The 23,828-nt window shown below is 43.3% G+C and overlaps 1 protein-coding gene across 3 annotated transcripts in view; it reads left to right on the top strand.

Moving 5' to 3' along the window:
- The first annotated feature begins 15,508 nt into the window (after positions 1 to 15,508).
- WTAP (WT1 associated protein) overlaps positions 15,509 to 23,828 on the top strand; it is a 28,004-nt gene continuing 19,684 nt past the window's right edge. For 2 of the 3 annotated variants that reach the window (XM_080806982.1, XM_080806984.1), the window contains exons 1-2: positions 15,978 to 16,175; positions 23,733 to 23,770. In XM_080806982.1, the coding sequence (XP_080663108.1) occupies positions 23,741 to 23,770 (30 nt within the window). In that variant the 5' untranslated portion in view covers positions 15,978 to 16,175; positions 23,733 to 23,740. Of the gene's footprint in view, positions 15,837 to 15,977; positions 16,176 to 23,732; positions 23,771 to 23,828 lie in introns of those variants that run through there. The other variant, XM_080806983.1, reaches the window with a different exon arrangement.

Raw genomic sequence — 23,828 nt, 5'->3', positions numbered from 1 at the left:
GCTTTTGTTCGCTGAGCGCTTTCCGTAGAGTTCCGAAGGATAGGAATGAAAATGGCGGCTGCCCAGTCTCTGGTCCGGAGGAGCTGAGAGCTCAGGACCCCACTGCTCAGTGCGCCCTCAAAGAAAAGCGCTCAGTCACTCCCATCTCCCTGGCCTCTGGCTGTGCTCCGAGCTCACCCGACCTGTGACCGAGCATCTCTGTCTCTGGCACACAGCCCCACCTGGAGTCTCCAAACCCAGCAGATCACTGCCACTCTTCCAGGGAGGTCTCCCCGGATCTGCCACTTGTGGGGTCCCTGCTCAAAGAGCTGTGGCTTAACGGTGCTATGGATCACAGTTTAAGGTAACCCCAAGCTGAGAGCTCACTCCTTGGCTCTGTCTCTGAAGCTGGCTTCCCACTCTAATACTGTGAGCTCTGCGACACTCAGACACCCTCAATCCTTCTGTGACCCCGTGGGACCTGAGACCACACTGTCCCCACATGGGCTTCACCCCGGCTTAGCCTCTGGAGCAATGTCCCTCCGTGGAGCAGACTTTTAAAAGTCCTGATTTAGTGCTCCATTGCTCCGCTGCTTGCCGGGAGCCGGCCCCTCCCCCCGCGGTCTATCTTCCTGTCGCTTTGGATTCACTGCTCTGCCGGTCCTACCTTCCAGAAAGTGGTTGATTTTCTGTTTCTAGAATTGCTGCTCTTCTTCTCTTTGATCTCCTGTTGGATTTGTAGGTGTTTGGAATGGTTTGATAAGCTATCTAGCTGATCTCCTGCTACCTGATGTTGTCTCAGCCTGCTACTCCTCCACCATCTGGACTCCTCCAGAAGCTCTCTTAGTCTCAAAACTGACCCTGAACATTCAACTCTCCTTTGAGCAGACATCTTAGTTTTGTCCCACACCAGTTTAGTACTTAATTCAGTTGTTATGGACTGCATTGTGTCTCCCCAAAATTTCTATGTTCCCCCAAATGTATGTTATAACCCCCAGTACCTCAGAATGTGACTGTATTTGGAGAGAGGGCCTTTAAAAAGATATTGAAATTAACAGGAGATTAATTAAAATGAGAGTTTCAGGGTGGGCCCTAAGCCAGTGACAGGTGTCCTTATAAGGGGAGAGAAAGTCACACACAGGCTGAGAGGTGACCATCTGCAAGCCAAGGAGAGAGACCGAAGGAGAAATCAATCCTGCTGACAGCATGGTCTCAGACTTCCCACCTCCAGAACTGTGAGAAAATAGTTTTCTGTTGCTCCAGCCACCACACCTATGGTATTTTGCTTTACAACCCAAGCAAACTAATAATGGCAGTTCACAGCTTTCTGTAATCCAATCTGGTTATCAAACTGTCAGCCACAGTGGGCTTATAATCACAATCACTGGGTCTTCTTTGCACTGGGGACTTCCCCCCGTGGCAGTCCCCTCTGCTTTCCTCCCTGCCCTGCTCCTGTAGAGGGCTGGCCAGCACTCACCTGCTGGGAGGGAAAGGGAAGTCTGTATCCGGGAGGGATGGCCTTTCTCAGCTGGCTCCTGCTTTGCTGTCGTCTGACCCCAGGTACCAGCTCCAGCTACAGTCAGGGGCTGAGAGAAGAAGTGCATTTTCTCTCCATCTGCTTCAACTTCATTCTAGTGGCCCCACATATGGACAAACATTGTTGTACAGGTGACATAACCTGCTCACATTCCCCCCAGTTCACTTTTTGTCAGGTAGATCCCCTGCCCCTGCCCAGCTGTGGCCTGTCCCTTTTCTGGATAAATGTTCCTTTGGTCAACATGCAGGGCAGGTGGCCTGATTCATGCTTCATCACCATGCTCCCTCTGAGACTGGCTGGTGCCTCCACCTTCAGAAATATCCTGACAAATGCCGGTAGCAGTGTCCAAGTTCACCCCCAAGGTTCAGGGCACATAGGCATGAGTGGAGAGCAAAATTGGAAAGGATCAAGCCCAACACTCTGTTAAAGCCCAGAATACCTCTTCCTACCCACCCCCTTCTGTATTTCCCAGGGGGGAAAGCCACCAAGCCCGCACAGCCTGTCCACAGCATGAGCTTCTCCACCTTTGATCCAGGCTGGAGGGAATCCAGAATCTTGCTTTTGGTAGCAGTTGACTCCATTCATTGAAGTTGGAGGGTGGGTGAGAAAGGATTTCAACCAGTGCTTTAACCTCCATGTTCTGTTGTTGTTATTTAAACAATGATGTACCTACTGTCCTCTGGAGGCTAAGCTTGTTATAAGCTGTGCAAAGAACCAGCCATCATCCTTATCCCCAGGAGCTCTGTCATAGACCTGGGGAGCCCGTCACTCAGGAAGGATGGTGGCATCTGGGAGTGCTGTTGGGAAGGCCCCTTAGGCCACCCAAACACAGGAGTCTGGAGTCAGAGACCAGAACCCAGAGAGCAGAGTCTCCCCCCAGCACTGTTGACATTTTGGACCAGACAACTCCGTTATGTGGGTTGCCCTGAATGTTGTAGGATACTTACCCTCCCCCTGACACCATGCACTAGATGTTATGCACCTCCAGCTTTGACAACCAAAAATGTCTCAAACTTTGCCAAATGTCCCCTAAGGGCCAAGTCTTCTCCAGTTGAGGGCCCTTGTCCTAAAGGTAAAACTATTACAAAAATGTGAAACCGAGTGAGTTAGTCAGCAAAGGATGCCAGACCTTGAAAGGCATAGTGGAAAAGCCCATGCTTTCCAGGCAGAATACATATGGTAGAAGCTTTATACACAGTCCACCTCAACCGCTTTCCAGATTAACAGACAGCTTTCCATTCCTCGGGAGGGCACAGTGACAGACACCAGTAACCCATGAAGGATCAGGGCCAGACCCCTCACTACTGCCCCAACAGTTGAGAAGGATGCTTACCAAGAGGCAGCTGTATTTGTTCCCCAGATTTATGCCTAGTTTCACTTATTTACCACTTATTAAAATTATGTGATTTAATGAAGTCTTGTGTACACTGATAAGATATGAGAAAGCAAGTTATTTTCATGAAAACCAAAGTGAATAGTTTGGAAAGTTTCCATAAAGGTGAACTGCTAAATATAATCACTGTTCAATTAGATGTGGGCAAAATGAGTAATATAAGATTGGGAAGATCACTGAACAGTGAAAGGTTTGGAAAGCTTTGCTGGTGTCTTCAAGTTCCCACTCCACTCCAGAGAACTGACATCAGAAACCTTAGACAATGCATGGTTAGTGTGGTCACAGGCAGCTCCAACAGTTCTCTGGCTCTTCATCTGAGAAGTACTGAATGCATATGTATTTGCATGTTTTAAGTTAATATGCAAATGCATGTTCAAGGTAAGTTCAAGGTAAGTACATGACATTTTTTTTATGACTCCAACTTTTTTGTTTATAATTTTTTTTTAGATTTTTATTTATTTATTTGACAGAGAGAGATCACAAGTAGGCAGAGAGGCAGGCAGCAGCGGGGGTGGGGGGGAGCAGGCTCCCTGCTGAGCAGAGATCCCGATGCGGGGCTCGATCCCAGGACCCTGAGATCATGACCTGAGCCGAAGGCAGAGGCTTAACCCACTGAGCCACCCAGGCTCCCCTCCAACTTTTTTGATCACATGGAATAAGAAGATGTCTCAGTGCTAAATGAAGAACACTTATCTCTGGGTACGCACTTTGGAAGTTGTGTTTAAAGACTGGTCTTTGGACATACGTTCATTTTTGTTAAAATTTGACTTTCTGCTGGCCTACTTTTCTTTCTGGTTCAGCATAAAGTGGAGATTTGGTTTTCTTTTCTTAAGCTTCCCCGGAACACAATGCGATCTCTTAGCTTTTTTTTGTCTTCTTTTTTAAGATTTTATTTATTTATTTGACAGAGACATAGCAAGACAGGGAACACAAGTAGGGGGAATGGGAGAAAGAGAAGCTGGCTTCCCACTACTGAGCAGGGAGCCCGATGTGGGGCTTGATCCCAGGACCTGAGGTGAGGATCATGACCTGAGGTGAAGGCAGACACTTAATGACCAAGCCACCCAGGTGCCCCTCTCAGCTTTTTCACTAAGTTCTGTGTGAGAAATCCTCAGTGACAGGTGGTCTACAAAACCACAAGAGTCAGTGTCAAACAACAGCCAGACAAAACAATAGTAGTCAAGTTAAGATTCCCCCACAGGCCCCTCACTCCACACATCACCAGCGTGAACCATAACCACACACCTCCTCTCTCTTGCATCTCAGACCCTGGAAAACCAGGAGCGAGGGTCAGCATGGTAAGAGAGCAAGAGCAGGAGAACAAGGTCCAAGACTGGAGGAGCTCACCAGCTTCCCTCTCCTCCTCCTGCTGCAGACTGCCAGCTTGCCAGGAGCCTGCACTGAAGGACAAGTCTCAACTTAAAGTCCATGACAGGTTTGCATGGAAAACTGGGCATTTAAAACTGAGCCTGTGTTCCAACTTAAAGTGATTATATGATTTATCACCTACAATTTAAAAAAAAAAAAAAAGGTCCTAGCACCAGCATTTTGGTCCAGGGGCAAAGAAAAAACCAAGCTCAGCAGGACAGCGTAATGACACAGCGGAGTCACTGTATGATCACATCCCACAAGTCATTGCTACCCCGTGTGACAGTGACACACCAAGACCATGTTTACCAGAGGGGCGCCTGGGGCGGGAGCGTTCAGTCAGTTAAGCCTCCAACTCTTGGTTTCTGCCCAGATCATGATCTCAGGGTTGTGGGGTGGAGCCCTGTGCAGGGCTCTCCACTCAGTGGGGAGTGTGCTTGAGGATTCTCTCTCTCTCCTTCAAGTCTCCGACCAATTAAAAGAAAAAAAAAAAAAAAAGATTATGTCTACCAGAAATTCTCCCATGATTCTCTCTCTCTCTCTTTCTCCATCAGTCCCTCCCCCGCTTATTTGGAAAAAAAAAAAAAAAAAAAAAAGACTATGTCTACCAAGAATTCTCCCAGATATCTGGTTTTTGAGTGTACTTCAGATTTCTGGCAGTAATGTGGATGTTTCCCCCCCCCCCCATGAGTTTGTCCCATGGGTCATTTTGGTGGAATTTTAGAGGGCAAGCCTGCACCCACCACTTTACCGAAGGGTACCCACCTCTAATCAGCCCAAATGTGACTTTACATCTAGCAAGTAGTATGAAAAGTCACAACTTCAGCTCTTCAAGACATGTTACGGCAGCCTGAGTTGTTTTCAAATGTTTCTTGAAAATTCCTTTAGAAAAGTTGAGGCGCCTGGGTGGTTCAGTCAGTTAAGCACCTGACTCTTGATTTCAGCTCTGGTCGTGATCTCAGGGGCCTGGGATTGAGCTCCGTATTGATGCAGGGAAGTGGGGGGCTCTGGGCTCAGTGTGGGGTCTGCTTGAGATTCTATCCCTCTGCCCCTCCCTTTGCCCCTCCTGCCTCCCTCCCTGAAAAAAAGTTAAAAATAAAAAATAAAACACTTAGCAGTAGTTTGAATTTAACTTAATTAATTTTTAAAAATATTTAATTTATTTATTTGAGAGAGAGCACAAGCGGGGGCGGGGGGAAGCAGAGGGAGAGGGAGAAGAGGAGAAGAGGACTCCCCACTGAGCATGGAGTCCTACATGGGGCTCCATCCGAGGACCTCTAGATCATGATCAAAGTTCATGAGCCAATGTCAGACACTTAACCAACTGAGCCGCCCAGGCACCCCTGTACAAAAGTAGTTATTAAGAATACTTAGAAAGCTAGGGGTGCCTGGGTGGCTCAGTGGGTTAAAGTCTCTGCCTTTGGCTCAGGTCATGATCCCAGGGTCCTGGGATCAAGTCCCACATCGAGCTTTCTGCTCAGCAGGGAGCCTGCTTCCCCCTCTCTCTCTCTGCCTGCCTCTCTGCCCACTTGTGATCTCTGTCTGTCAAATAAACAAATAAAATCTTAAAAAAAAAAAAAGAACACTTTGAAAGCTAAATACATTTGAAAACAAGTTGAAGTTAATGAGAATGTTAAATATTAGGTAGATAACTTTAGGAAGACCATCATATTCTTTTTGAGTCAATAAATGTTTATTTTTTAAAATTTTTTTAAAGATTTTATTTGACAGAGAGAGACACACAGAGAGAGGGAACACAAGTAGGGGGAGTCGGAGAGGGAGAAGCAGGCCTCCCGCCAAGCAGAGAGCCCGATGTGAGGCTTGAACTCAGGACCCCGGGATCATGACCTGAGCTGAAGGCAGATGCTTAATGACTGAGCCACCCAAGCACCCCCGAGTCAATCAATGTTCATAAGAATTTAAATATTACACAGAAGAGAGATGTATTTAGCTCTTTTAAAGTTTTTGTGTAATGCATATACATTTATACAATTAATAGAACTTCAGTGAACACAGAACCCAAGATGTTCACCCTATGCTACATCTGCTACATCTATCTATTAAAAATAATCTGGACAGCATGCCTTGATCCCATGAGTGACGTTGTTACCCCAGTGGAATATGACACTAACTGAAGCTATTACACAATCCCTTGTCTAGCACAAGGCCAGGGATGGTCCTACTGACAACAAAATGAGCACTTGATTCCAGCTTTCCAAAGGCCAAGGCTGAAGCCACATATATAGTGGGTTTTGGGAAATACCTAGGTCAAAGCCACACCATGGTTTATCCTTTAAAAACTTATTCAATAGGAGTGCCTGGGTGGTTCAGTCGGTTAAGGGTCTTCCTTTGGCTCAGGTCATGATCTCAGGGTCCTGAGATCAAGGCTCCCTGCTCAGTGGGAAGCCTGCTTGTCCCTCTCCCCCTATTCTCTCTCTCTTGAGTAATTAAATAAAATTTTGAAAAACTTATTAAATATTTATTATCTTTGTAATGCCTTCTAGTAAGATTCCTATACAAAACATATTTATCTGCTGTGATTCCTCTTGTATATCTTACTCATTCCCTGTTTTCAATGTCTGAGGCCCATGGACACTTCCTGGCCCTTGTCAATCCCTTCTTCTAAAGGCCTGGATCCTGGGCACCTGGGTGGCTCAGTGGGTTAAGCCTCTGCCTTCGGCTCAGGTCATGGTCTCAGGGTCCTGGGATCGAGCCCCACATCGGGCTCTCTGCTCAGCAGGGAGCCTGCTTCCCCCTAGCCTCTCTGCCTACCTGTGATCTCCCTGTCAAATAAATAAATAAAATCTTAAAAAAAAAAAAAAAAGGCCTGGATCCCAATCCTCTTCTCTGAATCTGGGCTCCTGCTTGGGCTCCCACCTGGCTTATAATTAGCACCGCCACCACAAACTCTGTCCTGCATCACCTTCCACCCACGGGACCCCTCCCTGCTGATCCCTGCTCAGAGAATGGAGCTTTGGAAGTGTTTGTTTGCCTAAACACACCTAAATTTTCTATGCCTTCTGGACATGGCCTTAGACACCTGGGTTTTCCTTATTAAGAAAGACCCTGTGGTCACTGCAGCCACTTTTAGATTGCCTCTTACCCAAATCTGCCCTTGTTATCATTTGTTTATTCCTCTCTCTGGGGCAGAAGCACTGGTGGTGCTTACTGGTGGTGTGGCTGTATTTAGCCCTTATTTTCTATGGAACGAGAACAAAATCCCCCTCCACCGTGCCTAAAGTTTCTCCTACTGAGAGGGGGACTTGTTCTTCGGCACAGCGGTCTACAGGTATAAAACAAAGATGTCCCAAAGAGAGACCCTTATTTTTTTTTTAATATTTTATTTATTTATTTGAAAGACAGAGATCACAAGCAGGCAGAGAAGCAAGAGAGACCCTTATTTTTATCATAATATGAGCTGAGGAGATTAAACATACTTTAAGTTATGTTCTCTGCAGTAGTTTTTACCTTTATTTTGCTGAAGGTTTCTTTTTGTGCATATGTTCCTGAGGAAAGCCTGTTGTGTATGTTTAGGACAGGATCCCTGAAATCAGCTTAACTTTGTCCAAGTTGAGGCTTTACCTCTTCTTACCTGTGCTGTTATTGAACCTCTTTTTCCTCTCCAGAAACCCAGGACTTCAGATATCCCTGAGTCCCCCACCATGTGACACATCTCATACAGAATGTTCCCTCCTCAAGAGGGATGAGCCCAGCTTTGATCTGGAACATTGGGCTTCATCAGCCCCTTCTCCTGACTCCCCCCTGGGGAGTCATTCTCTGAGAGTTCACCTAGACTTGGCTTTGACCAAGGGCTTAGAAGCAAGGCATTTAGATTGTTTCCTTTTCTTTCATCACAAGGTGGTGCGCTTTCCCAGAGTGCTACAAAGCACTTCCTGTGCTGCCACTTGTTGAAAAGATGTAACAAATAACTGATTCAGAGTGTGGAGGTTGTGAGATAACTCCTGGATAATCTCCAGGATTAACCACATCCTGGCTCACCCATGCTTTTGAAATCAGTATCCTGTGCTGACATGGGCGGAGGTGTTGGCTGTAGAGAGTGGCTGCTGTATAAAGATTTTCTGTCTTGCTGGGATGCCTCTTCCCTGCACCTTCGGTTATAAAGAGCAGGCTTTTCTTGGGGGGTGAAGGGGGGAGGACATGTTTTGTCTGTGCCTGTTGGTATTTCCAGATTGCCTGTTTCTTTTAGCTTCTGAGGTTTATGAAGCTAAAAGAAAGCCCAGGGAACGTGGGACAAGCTTTGTGTTGCTCTCCAGTCCTGATGTCCGTACTCTGTGTGCTTTCTTATGCTCATTTCATAGGTGACATGCAGGATTTTTGTTGTGCTTAGTGAGAGGAACATGGGATAGTATGTCTGTTCCATAACCCCAAACGTGGAAATCTCCCAGGATTGCTGTGTGGATGATGGTTTTGATGGGTGTCAGGGGACCAACTAGGAGGTTGCTGGAGTTTTCCATGAGAAAAGATAAAGACTGGGATGTGGCCAGTAGCACTGGACACAGATGAGTGGGATAGAGAAGAGAGGTTAAAAAGGCAGGAAAGAGCAATGAAAATAAGTCTTATGTTGCTCCTAATAGATGTCTGTAGCAGGTGGTCAGCATGGTGACTGAACAACTACTCTTCTCTGGCAGAAGTACAGATTCCGTGGTCAGGAGTGAGTCAGGCGCATGACTTTTGGATGGACTGTCTCCTGAGTTAGTGGTTCTTTCATTTGTGGGGAATAAAAGGCTGTCCTTTTTATTTATTTTTTTTAACTTATTTTATTTATTTGACAGACAGAGATCACAAGTAGGCAGAGAGGCAGGCAGAGAGAGAGAAGGAAGCAGGCTCACCGCTGCGAGAGAGCCAGATGCGGGGCTTGATCCCAGGACCCCGAGATCATGACCGGAGCCGAAGGCAGAGGCTTTAACCCACTGAGCCACCCAGGTGCCCCAAGGCTGTCCTTTTTAAATAGAAAAATTAGAAGAGGTTTCAGTGAGTGTTTGACCCAACAGAACTTAACTGTTGTACCCATAGGTTGGCAAGCAGCAAAGGAAAATAGAATGGTAGTTTTGAAAAGTTCTGAAAATAAGATTCTCCAAGACCTTTACATATTTAATGTAGCTAGGTCTGTGTCTTATACGGCTTGGGTTTCTGGAAGTAAATAATGGTATGTAAATTTCTGCATTATCAATAAAGCAAAGCGGTACAGGAGGAACAATTATTTTGACGCATGGGTTCAGTAAAGCAAACACAATCCATATATTGAGACTTTTAAATATTCAACTCTCTGCAGGTGAATTGTTTTATTATATTGTTCCCCCAAGAAAAACCTAGCTTTACTTGGTATCTTTCCATTTTCTTTAACTTCCTATGTAAATACTCTTTTTCCCTAACTGCCTAAGTCAGAAAAATGTTTGGTGATGTGTTAGCAGGCACCCTAATGGACAGTGGTTTAAAATATAAGTACATTTCTATTTTACTTCATAAAAAGACGGTCCCTGGGTTCATGTGGAAGTTTAACAATGTCATCCTTGATCCAAGAACTTTTCACTCCCTACTCTGTATTCTCAGCTGGCTGGCTTCTGTTTTCCCTTTTGGTACTTCCTGGTCGTGAGACGGTTCCTGCAGGTGTAAGCATCACAGCCTCTCCCAGACTATTAAGAGGAAGGAAGGGGGGAAAACACTTTTTCCTCATGAACACCTCTCTTGTCAGAAAGAAAAGCCTTTCTCAGACGCACCAGGAGATTTCCTCTGGTCCTGGCCACAATTAGCCAACTGGCTAATTCTGCCTGCAGGAAGATGGAGTGTCATGATTTGGTAAAGAAGATCCCCAAACCCCTCATCGAACAAGGTTCTCATCAGGGGAATCCTCTCCATATAGAGGTACTGGAAATATAGAGGGGGCACTCTCAGTTGTCACACAAATAGACAGATACTATTGCATTTAGTGGGTTAGTCTTGGGATGCAGAATGCCCTCACTTGCACAGAACACTTTTACACACACACAAAAATTCAACCTACCCCAAATATCAAAAGCACTCCTGTTAAGAAATATTGGCCCATACCAGCCATAATTCATCCCCTGGGCTTAAGTTTTTATGACTCAAACACCATCAGGGAACCATCAGCAAGAATAGGAACATGGCTCCCAGCGTGAGTGCCACAGTACCCTGGTGGAAGCTGGAAGGAGTACGGTGATGCTTACTCATGCTGGCATACCGAATCCTTTCAGAAAGCATGTTATTTGCACTGAGTGGGTGACAAGGACAGAGATCATGATAGGGAAATTATCTCCAAGGTCTGCCTTTATTTTTTTTTTAAATAAAGGATTTCCCAGGAATTAGACAAGCCTGTTTCCTAGAACAAGTGATTCTACATTCCCCACACCTCCATTATCTCTGCTCCCTGCCCCCATCAGAATGATTGAAACTCCACTTTAGAGCCACTATTTGGGGGATAAAACTTCCTTTGTACTCAGTACAGTGTGGCAAGTATTTAATGAATGTTTCTTGGGTATATAACAAACACACTGATTCAAAGCAATACAAGAAGGGGACACTTGGTGGCTCAGTCAGTTAGGCATCTGCCTTTGGCTCAGGTCATGATCTCAAGGTCCTAGGATTGAGCCCTGCATTGGGCTCCATTCCCAACAGGGAGCCCTCTACTTCCTCTCCCTCTGCCCCTCCCCCTCCTACTCTATAAAAATCTTAAAAAAAAAAAAAATGCAAGGAAACAAAGCCTGGAAAATTGTTCAGTGTTACATTCAAGGACATAGGTATGGTGAAGTAGCATTTTTAAAAATAGTACTGGTAAAAATTATTATATGAATATAATTATTTTTAAAAACTTGTTTGAAGAGTACCAGTGGAGTTCTTTATGGTCTGTAAAGAAAGACTAAACATCACTAGCTCTATGACTATAAATGTTGACTTAACCTGAAAGATTAGATACATTGGGTTAGTACATTGCATTGCTGCTCAAAGAAAACCTCTGTAAGAAACTCACTGTAAAACCCACTAGCTTAAAAAGAGAAAATTGGTCTAGAAAGCTTTGTTTAGCTCCCATAGGTGTGAAGCCACAAATCTCTATGATTGACACGTGTCAGGCTAAATAATGTCTCTAAAGCTGATTGCTAAGGAGCAAGAGGAGATAACCTGGTAAGGGAGAGTAGAAAGAGCAAGGCGGATAAAAAGAGTGTACCAAATGAAAGCACCGACTCATGGAAAAACTTGACATGCTCAGGATCATGGTCATGCCATCTCTAAGCCCAGAAGAGCATCCATGAAGCACTGCCAACTTCTTTAACTGCCAATTCTGCCCATCTCCAAGCTCCTTGGACTTCTAATGTGCACATGACAAAGGCCAGACTTACTGTGAATGCCTTTTTCTTTTTTTTTTTTCCTCTTTTTTCCTATTTATATTTTATTAGATGGTTCCTAAATCAAAGCAGTAGGAATACAGTTTATAGGCTAACTATAAGGCTGATGAGAAAGAAGTGTCTAATTTACTTCACATCGATCTAACTCAATACCATGTGCTATTTCAAACAGTCAAATGCAAGTAACATTCAGCATACTTTGATATCTCTTTTGAAATTGTAGGTTAAAGTTGAGTGGATACTGATACTGAGGACTGGGCTAGACCTAACTCAGGTGTTCAATAAATAGTTACTGCTTACAGTTTCATCAAGGTTTGGGGGACTACTGGCTAGGGCCGTTAGATTTGTTACTACTACACTTTCTCCTGTATTTTCTGTGAATGGGAGATTGTCCCGCTATTACAGATTTTAAATTTGTTCATTTGGTTCAGATGGTGACCACCACCAGATGACTCCACTATACAAGTGTATTCTCTTTACAATTAGATAAATAATCTGAGAAATGATATTTTGGTTCCAAATGTATACTTTCGTTTCCCAGCAGTCTGTCATCTAAAGGTTTTAAAGTCCATTGATGACCCTTGCCTGAATCAATTATTTCTTTAGATTTGCATACTAGTTATTTACTAATTTCATTATTTATTCTACCTTTATTTGCTAGCACCCTATTGTGAGGAAGAGGTTTTCCTCATTAACCAGGAGTGAACCACAATTCCTGTTTTCTTTAAAAAAAAAAAAAAAAAAAAAGGTAGGGCAAATACTATGTTCCCTTTAATTGTTCATTTTCAGAGCAAATCGTCCTCCACCCCCTCTCTCACCAAGTGTTACTCTAGGGTCATAGATTTTTATCTATTCAGTATTTACAATTAATTGTTGCCATTTTCCTTTTGATGTAAAAATTGCCCTGAATACATATATATGAGGGTTAATTTATATGAAGTATATGTATGTAATAAATATATATAACTTATATGAGGTAAAACTGACATTAAGTGTGTCCATTTTAGTGATGCAGTGTGATGAATGTTGACATATATATTATATATCTATAAAGCCTGAGTAAGCGTCACCTTAATCATGATGTAGAATTATTTCCACAACCCCCCAAAGTTCCCCATTTTCCTTTCTAGTTGATTCATGCTTCTCCCCGTCATCCCCAGACAAGCATGGATTTGACTTCAATCCCTATAGATCAGTTTTGCCTGTTCTTCTGAGTCTGGTTGACATATCTTTATTAGCCTAAGCACTTCTTCTGCATTTAGGCACAAAATGTCTGACTCATCCTGTACTCTCTCTGCCCCAGCCTGGAATCAGCCAATTCTCCAAAAAGAGTTTTGGATCTATTTAGTGAGAAATGGAATTTAGAAACCATGATCTGGAGGGCAAGTGTGTTCATGGTTCCTGAAGGTGACCAACCATCTTGGTTTGCCTCCGACAGTTCCAGTTTTAACACTGAAAATGCAGCATCCTGGAAAATCCCTTGGGACAGTTTGTTAACCCTCGTGCTTCTTGGCCATTTCAGTGCACAGAACGAGGAAATGTACTTTTATTTTTTTTTTAAGATTTTATTTATTTATTTGACAGAGAGAGAGCACAAGTAGGCAGAGAGGCAGGCAGAGAGAGAGGAGGAAGCAGGCTCCCCACTGAGCAGAGAGCCCGATGCAGGATTTGATCCCAGGACCCTGAGATCATGACCCAAGCCAAAGGCAGAGGCTTAACCCACTGAGCCACCCAGGCACCCGGAAATGTACTTTTAGAATCATGTGCTCAAATTGATACTTATAATTTAAGTGTATTACAGGCTTTTTCTGAAATTCCTTGATTTATATTTGTACCTCATTTTCTCTTCTGCTTAAAAGTTATACATTACAATAATACTCGCATTATCCTATAATATACATAGTTTCAAAACCACAGCAACAATATTGCCATTAATTGTAAACCACTTAGAGAAGCTTAAGATTCCTTTGTTGTTCTTTTTCATCCATAGAACATATCCCACCACAGATGTTGCCTGAGTACTATGTTCAAAAGCCCTGGAGGAATATTTCTTTTCTCTGGGTAACAACATTAATTATGTTACCAATTTGACTTAAAATTAAGTTTGTTTCAATTTGCTTTCAATGCTGGGTTTACTTTGTTTCCTTTTTTATTTACTTTTTGGCTATGTAAAACTTTAGAAGTTCAAAATCAGATGTCTGGCTTCTACTCCTTTCCCCTGCACCTTTCCACAATCCCCTGTAGGTAACCATTTTTGTTTCTAGGATATCCTTCCAAATATCTTTTCTTTTTTTTTTTTTTTTAAGAGTTTATTTTTGGGGACGCCTGGGTGGCTCAGTTGGTTGGGCAGCTGCCTTCGGCTCAGGTCATGATCCCAGAGTCCTGGGATCGAGTCCCACATTGGGCTCCTTGCTCAGCGGGGAGCCTGCTTCTCCCTCTGCCTCTGCCTGCCTCTCTGTCTGCCTGTGCTCACTCTCTCTGACAAATAAATAAATAAAATCTTAAAAAAAAAAAAAAAGAGTTTATTTTTGGAGAGAGAGAGAAGGCAGTGGCATGGGCAAGAGTTGGGGGGGGGGGGGGACAAGGGAGAGGCAGATTCCCCGCTGAGCAGGGAGTCCAATGCAGTACTCCATCCCAGGACCCTGGGATCATGACCTGAGCTGAAGGCAGATGCTTAACCGACTGAGCCACCTAGCCTCCCTATCTTTCCAACTTTTCTTATAACCTGGGACTCATTCCAAAGAAACTCATTCTTTTTTTTATGGCTACATTGTATTCCACTGTATGGTTTTATCATGTCCAACCACTTCCTTATTAAAGGACATTCGCCTTATTTCCAAACTTTTGTTGTGACAAATGACACTGCAACAAGGAACCTTGCCTGTATTTGTTTCTATCTGTGGAGGTGTATTTTCAGAATACAATTAGGGTTAGAAGTAGAATTGCAAGATAAAAGAATAGACGCAAATGTCATTTTGGTGCTCAATAGAGCTTGAATCATTTTCCCGTTGCCGCCAAGAAATTTATGAGCACTGTTTGTCCAGAGTTTTGCAATTTCAAAGTGTACTTCCATTATAAGTGAGGACAAACAGCTAAGGACCACTGCTATTCTTTTCTGTGAATTGTCTGTTCACGTTCTTGCCCAAAAATTCTCTCTGGATTTTTGTCTTTTTCCACTTTTCAAGACTTCCTGTGCTGCAAGTAGCAAATATTTTCTCCAAACCGATCTGACTTACTGGGACTATACCACGAAACCTTTGACCATCAGAACACTTTAATCTTATCTTTATAAATCACCTCATTTCAGGGCAGTTCCTTTAGCGATAAACACTTTCAGAAAAGCCGGGTAAGGAAACATCAGTCAAGAGTAGCCCGAACCCCTGTAGTAAGTGTTAAGAGATTGTTGCACGTTTAGCAGGTAACACCATAGTTCTTACGCAATGGTCCGGGTGACACCAAGTCTCGCGTAAGGGAGCATGTTCAAATTACAAAACGTATTTCATAAGGTTCATTAACTCACTGGGTTCGCCTTCCCCGCGTTTCTGAGTTTGCAAGGTGCCCCTAGAGCTGTTGACATAGGCACAACCCCCATCTGCTACACAATAGCTCCTCCGTTTAGCCTCGGGATGTCAAGCTGGGGATGAACGAAGAAGCCGGGATGCTGCGTTTCAGAAGCTAGAACACTGGTTTCTATGTTCTCAAACAGCAAGAGTATGCGAACCCCGAACTGACCCTACTCCTCGCCCACCACCCAGATCCTGAGGTTGCACCTGGCCCGCCAGCGCGCGGAAGCATCACCGATGGACGCTGCACCACAAAGCGGCCAATCACGCGCCGCCTGGCCCAGATTCCTCCGCCAGAGGTAGCGCCGCAGCCGCAGGTGGCCGGGCGAGCGCATTCAACCCGGGCCGCCAATCGCGACCCCCGCCGCCCTTCCCGTGATGCCCCGCGGCTGACCTCTGACCTCGTCGCCCTCGTCGCCCACCCCTCCTCTCGGTCCGCTTCTCCCCCCGCCCCCGCCGAATTTGCAGAGCTCCGGATCCGCGGGGCGTTCCACCCAAGCGCAACTCCTCCCTTAGGGCCTGGAGGCTCCGGGCGGGTGCCGTCCCTTCGCTTTTCCTCCCTGCGGCGGGGCGCCGTGACGGGCCGGTGGCTGCGGCCGCGTCCGGGAGGCGACTCAGTGAGTGGGCCGGACGCGAACATGGCGGGGCGGCGACGAGGGCGGGCGACGGCTGCGGCGCGTTGGGGCCGGGCGGTGCCGCGGGCGGCGCGGGGCGGGGCGGGGCGGGGCGGGGCGGCGGGAGGAGCGGGAAGGGGGTGGGGCGTCGGGGCCTCGCGTCCTCCCTCAGCGCCATTTTGTGGCAGCGAGACCCGCAAATAAAGGGGAGCGCCGGGGCTGCGGCGGGAGGAGGAGCGCGGGGGCTGGGGGTAGTGCGGTCTGGAGGTCCGGCTGGCCAGCGGGCAGCGCGGCCTTGGCCTATGTGACTGGGCGGCGCCGGCGCGGCCTCCGTCTGGAGAGGTAGGTGCGGGCCGCCGGCGGGAGCGGCCGCGAGGACCTCAGGGTCCCTAGGGCTGAGGTGCGGTCTGCCGGGGAAGGGGCGGGCAGAACTCCCAGGGCGAGTCGGGGCTCCCGGGCCCGCAGGCCTCCCGTTAGCTGCATCTCCTTCCCGCCTGTGGGGACACTTCCGCCGCCCCGAGGCCATTTTGCCTCCATCCTCCGTCCTGGGGGCGAGGTGGGCGCTCCCGCGGGCCGGCCATACCGGGAGGCCGCCCCCTCGGTGCGCGTCGAGTCCCCGCCTCTCCGTGGCCCCCTCCCATCTCTGCTCTGGATCCCGAGGGTTGGCGGCACGAACGAGTTCAGCAAGGGGAAGAGAGCGGTGTTCGCTGACCAGTTTTCCCGTCGCGCAGTAGGTTATTACTGCGGCTGCATCCTCCTGAAGACTTCCATTTTTAAATGATGGCATGCGTTCTGAGTGAAGAAAGAATTCCTTATTAATTCAGTAGAGGGGGGTTTTCGTGCAGTTTTAAAGTCTCGTCTTGGGTATCTTTAAGGCTGTTACTTTTACTTGATTTTTGAAAACAGTATTTCATTAGTCAGTAGACGACACAGTGGAAAAGTCCAAGTTCTTGTTTTGATCTCAGTTTGATCTCAGAGGACTGTGTTACAATCCTAAATAACTGTTTCGAAAGTAAAGAGACGGTTCTTTTGCCCCGAGAAGAGTATTTCCATGAGTGTATTTATAGTCGTGAGTTCTCCCGTCTAGTTTTGTATCTCTTAGAATTTAGTTAATTCTGTTACTGAGGAAGGTAGTGGAAGTCCCGGGTCTATCACGAGTTCTCGTTTTTTAATTTTTAAGTTCTGACCATTTAAGTTTTTTATGGTAGGGGCATATATCGTCGTCATTCATGCCCCCGTTAAGGAAAAAACCATGTGGGAAAATCTACAAGATAACCTAAATTTTATTTAATACTGACGTTTACTAGCACCTGATGAGGCAAGTCGGGGAAAGAAATTGCAGTCCACCAGGTGGCATGAGATAAGGATGTAGTTAATTTTAAGGGGTTGGGTGGGTGTATTTGGGGAGTTCTTTCAGAGCTTACCTTGTCTTAAACAGATAGCTATAGCCAAGTGGTCAGTATTTTCACTTCTCAGTGGTGGAACTTAAGAATCAATTTCCAAGTCCCAAAGGAGGAAAGTAGTAATAAAAGTGTGTCCCAGGCACTGCTGGTGTTTTACTTAACAGCTCATCAGAACTTAATAATACCTAGTTTTCCTGATTCAATTTTGGGTCATGCCTGCTCATATTTTTGTGTGTTAGAAATGAGTTGGTTTGTATGATATAGCAAATCTGTAGTAGCTCTACAGTGTGGAGACGAGATGTGTAATAATTATATTTGTACAGGACGTTAGAGCTTTCAAAGACCGTTGTGTTCTTGTATGTATGTAGTATAAAATCCCCCTGAAAATATTTTGTACTTGGTGGTCTTAGCATCTTCATATAATTGTATGTTATCTTACTCTTGAAAAAAGTAGTTTACTCTTAAAATTAAGTTGATGGGTGTTGTACCAAAACTAGACCGAGGTTGTGTTTGGTTTTATGCTTGTTTTTATTTTTTAAATTATTTCCTACATTTTTGCCTCTAAATGTTTTCTGATATTCAGCCTCTCAGAACAACTTTTCAGTATTCCCATAACAGTATATCCCATTGGATATTAAGCTGGTTGATCAGGCTAGAACTGGGCGTTACAAATAAATATTCTTTAGTTTTAATTTTTTTAATGCACATTAAAATTATCTTTTGATGATATTTTATTTGCAGAATCCTTTGTATAACATTTTTATGGCTCTTGAGCTTTGAGATTGGCAGCACTTTGTAAGGCAGGCAAAATTGGTATCTTTTTTTTTTTTTTTTTCCCCTGACTTGGAGACCGCAGCCCAGAGTTAAGTGACTTGCTCAAGATCCATTGACTGATAATAAGAGTCCGGAAAAGGTGGGCATCTGATTCCTAACCAGAGCCAAGGTTGTATGCTGTCAGATTATTTTCTTGAGTTTACTTAAAATTACTTTCAATGAGGTACATGCTTTCTCAAATTGTGTTGGCTGGTGTTCACCTCCCTAAGAGAGAACTGAGTTGCGTAACTTAGGTCATTATGCTAAGAGCCGGGGAAGTACTGGGATCTGGGATGCTAGGCACCTAGCCAACCAAAACCGAACTCTCCGTCATAAAGTATTTCTCAGTGTTAAAAGCATCAAGAGTACATGGTGATTCTGAGATCTGAATTTCAGAGATTATTGTGAATTAATCCATGTGAATAACTGAAACCTTTAAATAATTTTAAGACCATGTTTTAACCAATCTTAAACCTCCTAAAAGGTAGCCAAATTGGCCAATTTTAAGTTTTTTTCTCTTTTGCTTTTCTGTTTTTTAGTTAAGCTTATTCATTATTGAGAATGAGAGAGTAGAAGAATAATCCATCTCTATCAGTTACCAACTTTAGAGAGGTGCTGTGTTTGGGGTCCTAACGGCCGATTTATTAATGGCTGTTTTGACCAGAGTTAATCATTTAGTGACTCATAATCATTTTCATCATCTGGAAAATGGAGGCTAACTTCGACTTTGAAAAGTTGTGATTATTGTGTGACTCATAGTAATGAGTGTATATTCATTCCCCCCCTTTGCAAGATTCAGGATTCAACTCAATAGTTATTCGATTTTTCTGTTATTTTCTTTCTTTTTTTTTTTAAGATTTTATTTATTTATTTGACAGATCACAAGTAGGCGGAGAGGCAGGCAGAGAGAGAGAGGGAAACAGGCTCTCTGCTGAGCAGAGAGCTCAGTGGGGAGTGTGAGTGATCCCAGGACCCTGAGACCAAGACCTGAGCCAGAGGCAGAGGCTTTAACCCACTGAGCCACCCAGGCGCCCCTCTTTTTTCTTTTTTAAGATTTTATTTATTTGACAGAGAGAGACACAGGGAGAGAGGGAACACAGCAAAGGGAGTGGGAAGAGGGAGAAGCGGGCTGCCTGCAGAGCAGGTAGATGTTTAACGACTGAGCCACCCAGGGGCCCCTAGTTATTTGATTTTTCTGATATAAAAATAGATCTAAGAACCTGGTATGTGCACTGTCTTCGTGAATCTAGAATTGATTTTAGATGATTATCGTGCTTTCAGTTGTAATTTAAAGGTTGCCTTGGAGTGCCTGGGTGGCTCAGTGGGTTAAGCCTCTCCCTTCGGCTCAGGTCATGATCTCAAGGTCCTGGGATTGAGCCCCATGTTGGGCTCTCTGCTCGGCAGAGAGCCTCCTTCCCCATCTCAGTGCCTGCCTCTCTGCCTACTTGTGATATCTCTCTCTCTTTCTCTCAAATAAATAAAATAAAATCTCAAAAGAGTAAAAAAAAAAAAAAGGATTGCCTTGGGGAATAATTTTCTTAGTATACGCATGCAATGTGAAAATCAAATTTGAGAACCAAGTTCTATTTTGACTAAATAATTGTGTGTTAATACTTTTAAATTTAAACTTGTTCTAATTTGCCTTTTGCCAAGCTGCTTATTTAACTCTTACAGCATATATGGGCTCTGAAGGAGAGATTGACTTTGAGTGGCTAAAAATCAGGGAGGAATTTTTCAAAATGCTTAACCTTTGAATTCCCAAGTCACATATTCTATAACATGTGGAATGACGTGACTCTGAGAGTCAATGTGAAATGCAAACCTTTATGCAAAAACTGCATTTATCTTTGACATATGTCACAAATCAATAAATTTATTTTTATAAAGATAATATATATAGTCTCAGAGTGATATGTAATTGAAGTTTGTCCACCATCAAACTTTTCAGAAGAGAATATAAACCAATGTTTAAAAATTTTAAAAACATGCTGTTTAGAGGTTTAAAAATTCGAACTCGTTACGCCTGGGTGGCTCAGTGGGTTAAGCCGCTGCCTTCAGCTCGGATCATGATCCTGGGGTCCTGGGATTGAGTCCTGCATCAGGATCCTTGCTCGGCGGGGAGCCTGCTTTTCTCTGCCTTTGCCTGCCACTCTGCATGCTTGCGCGTGCTCTCTATCTCTGACAAATAAAATCTTTAAAAAATAAATAATAATAAAATAAAAACTCGAGCTCACCAAGAATTCTACAGTGGGACTTAGAGCAGTGGGGCTTAGAAACAAAGACAAGAGCAGGCAGGTCATGATCCCTGGGGTCTGGGGATCAAGCCCCCACATCAGGCTCCCTGGTCACCAGGGAGTGTGTTTCTCCCTCTCCCACTTTCCCAGTCTCTTGCTGTCTCTGTCTCTCTAAAATAAATAAATCATTAAAAAAAAAAAAAAAGACAGGAGCAACAGGTCTTCATTGTTATCTCAGCTTTTGAATTCTCTTTTCAGTTTCTTCAAGAAGTAGTTATTGAGAGTCTTTTTTTTTTTTTTAAGATTTTATTTATTTATTTGACAGACAGAGATCACAAGTAGGCAGAGAGGCAGGCAGAGAGAGAGGAGGAAGCAGGCTCCCTGTTGAGCAGCGAGCCCGACACGGGACTCGATCCCAGGACCCTGGGATCATGACCTGAGCCGAAGGCAGAGGCTTTAACCCACTGAGCCACCCAGGTTCCCGAGAGTCTTTGTTTTTTTGATGGGGAGAAGGAAACTAATAATTGCTTATTTTGTGCTAGTCACCGTGCTAAAGATTAATGTTTATCTTTAGAAGTAGCTCAGTAATTTTGAGGCTTGGTGGTGATACTCCTTTTGGGGATGGGGAAACTGAGGCTCAGGTTTTGAGGCTTTTTTTGTTTTTAAAGTATGCTGCCCTTTTATAGAAAAGCAGGATTACTAGAACTTCTTTCCCGTGTTTCCTAGTCCTTTCAATGCCTTTTAAAAACAGTATCTTATTTGTTGCTAATTAAGCTTGCAATTAATTTTATTTTAATGGAATAACCTGAATATGTATTAAGAAAAGAATGAACAAATAAACCTAGGGAAAATGTCATGTTGTAGAAGCATTTACTAGTTTATAACTGGAATTTATATTGCTTAGGTTTTATAACTAAAATTTTGAAGAGCTATAGTGCCCGTTAACTAGTTAACAGGTAGACTATCTGCAGTGGAAAATTTAACTATTTATACAGCATTCTTACCACAGTATTTGTTATATTAGGTTTCACATTTATTTTCAAAATTTTACAGAAGGTCATCTTGGTTATTTTGGGGGGAAAATTAGATTGGCTTATTTAGCTTACTATTATGATTTCAGTAGTAACCGAAGCAAATTCATTTGTTCATATTTCCATTCAGCATATGTTTGAGTGCCTGCTGTGTACTGTGGCATCAGCAGTGAATGAAACAGCTCTCATGGAGCTAATTTTATAATTGGGAGAAACAGATAAGTATGTAAAATATCATCATTACAAGAACCTATGAAGAAAAATAAAGCATGATGTGAGGGGATAGCAGAGGATTGGCATGCACTATTTTGAGTGAGATGGGGAGCTTACTTTAAGAAGGATTTAATCAGATTAGTGGCATATATAGGTACACATATACTAGTTAAATTGGCTAAACGTTCCAATGGCTAGAATCCATGTTTACCTAGTATATTTAGCTCAGACAAGTGGGATATTCCAAGGAAATGCCAAGCTTGATAGCTGGGTTCCAGTAGGTTGCAGTAAAGTAGAGCACTTTAAACATACTAAAACAGAAGTAGATCTCTGTGGGGATAAACAAGGTGAAGGTTTGTTTCCCAAATGATTGTAATCACTAGTGTCATGTTAGGATAGTCACTAAGTAGCTGTCCATTATTTACAACAGAGAATATAAACTGGGCAATAAGAGGTCTAAAGTTAAACAGACCCATTTAAAGGAAAATTAGAAAAATATACAGACCTTAAGTTGTGGAAATATGGTTATGTCTTCATAAATATTGGTTAGAGGCTTGATCAGCTTCATTAGCTCAGAAGAAAATGACATACTCAGGTTTTTGATTGCTGCATCCAGTGATAAGATTATTAAAGACGGAATAAGCCAGTGATATATGATCAATTTATGGTTTTTTTCCTAAAATGTACAGTATATCTAGTCTGAAAATGAGGTTTTAGTGGCAGTATATGATTGGAATTTCTGATTTACAGAGTTGGGATAGTATGTAGCATAAAAAATGGTATCAGAAGATTGTCTCCTTTTGAGGAATCTCAAATAATACAAAGTCCAGTAGCTTTTAAAAATTAAGTTTTTCACTCTAAGTTCTTTGGCTAATTTTTTAAAAATTGAGGTATAATTGACATGGAAGGTCAGTTAATTCCAGGTGTACAGCATAATGGTTGGATATTTGTATATTCTGTGAAATGCTCACAACTTTAAGCCTGGTTACCATTTGTTACCACATTGTTAGAAAAATTCTTTTCCTTCTTTACTTGTGAAGACCTTTAGGATTTATTAGCAACTTTCAAACATGCAATACAGTATTACTAATTATAGTTACCATGCTGTGCATCTCCTTGACTTACTTCTCTTTGGTTAAATGTTTAATAGTTTGGGATTTGTAGTAAGTATGAGTAAGCAAAGTGAATATCAAGGAAGTGTAAAAAATATAAGAGGAAGATTCATGCCAGTGCTGTTGGAAATAAAACCTAGGAATAAATTTAAATTAGCTTGTGTTCTTATTTGAATATTAGAAAGTAGAAATGTTTTCGGTGAGCATAATAAAGTTAATGAGAGTTTTTCTATTGTATAACCTATCTTTTGCAATAGGAGTTAGTAAATTTTGTATAAAATTACAAAACTAATTTGAGATACAAATTCTGTGGCATGAAATTAAACAGTATAGGAATTTTTTTTTTTTAATTTTATTTGTTTATCTGACAGAGATCACAAGTAGGCAGAGAAGCAGGCAGAGAGAGAGGGGAAAGCAGGCTCCCCACCGAGCAGAGAGCCCGATGCGGGGCTTGATCCCAGGACCCTGGGACCATGACCTGAGCTGAAGGCAGAGGCTTTAACCCACTGAGCCACCCAGGCACCCCTAGGAATATTTTTATAAAGGTTAAATATCATATAAGTGTTGTACAGTAGTGAATTATCGTGATGATAGATTCTATCTACCTTACTATAACAACATGATGCTTTAAAAGGAAAGGCTTAGCAACTGGAACTATACTTAATATCCTTTCAGCAAGATGCCTGGGATACTGCCTGAGGTCATTGTCTGACTTTAGCACAGTGATGTCACTTATGTAAGATTTGTCTTTCTCATGGGGTGGTTATAAGAATGCATTGAAAAGTTACATTTCAGTCCTTTATAGGACCATCAAAAGGAATGATTAACTTTTTTACAAAGGAATTTTTTTTAATAACTTAAGAAAACAGTGGTAATGTGTTAACAAAGGAGAAGGTGGGTGTGGAGTATACAGGAACCCTGTAATATTTTTGTAACTTTTCTATAAATCTAAAACTATTATTAATAAATAATCTAATGATTTGGTCCAAACTGAGGTCCCTAATTAATTGGTTTGGAAAAGCCAGTATTTCTTGTTCCTGCCTTAACTGAAAGAACATCAGTTGAACCTCTTCTCTCTGCCCCTTTTTCCTAGGATTCAAGATGACCAACGAGGAACCTCTTCCCAAAAAGGTGTGTTTTTTTTCCTGCAGTTTCTAAGTCCTTGGGGGGCAGGGTAGGGACAGTTAAT

Source organism: Martes martes (genome assembly GCF_963455335.1).
Source record: "Martes martes genome assembly, chromosome: 6".
NCBI classification, from domain to species: domain Eukaryota; kingdom Metazoa; phylum Chordata; class Mammalia; order Carnivora; family Mustelidae; genus Martes; species Martes martes.
The sequence above is the reverse complement of the archived record's forward strand: the minus strand, read 5'-3'. Positions and strand labels throughout refer to the sequence as shown.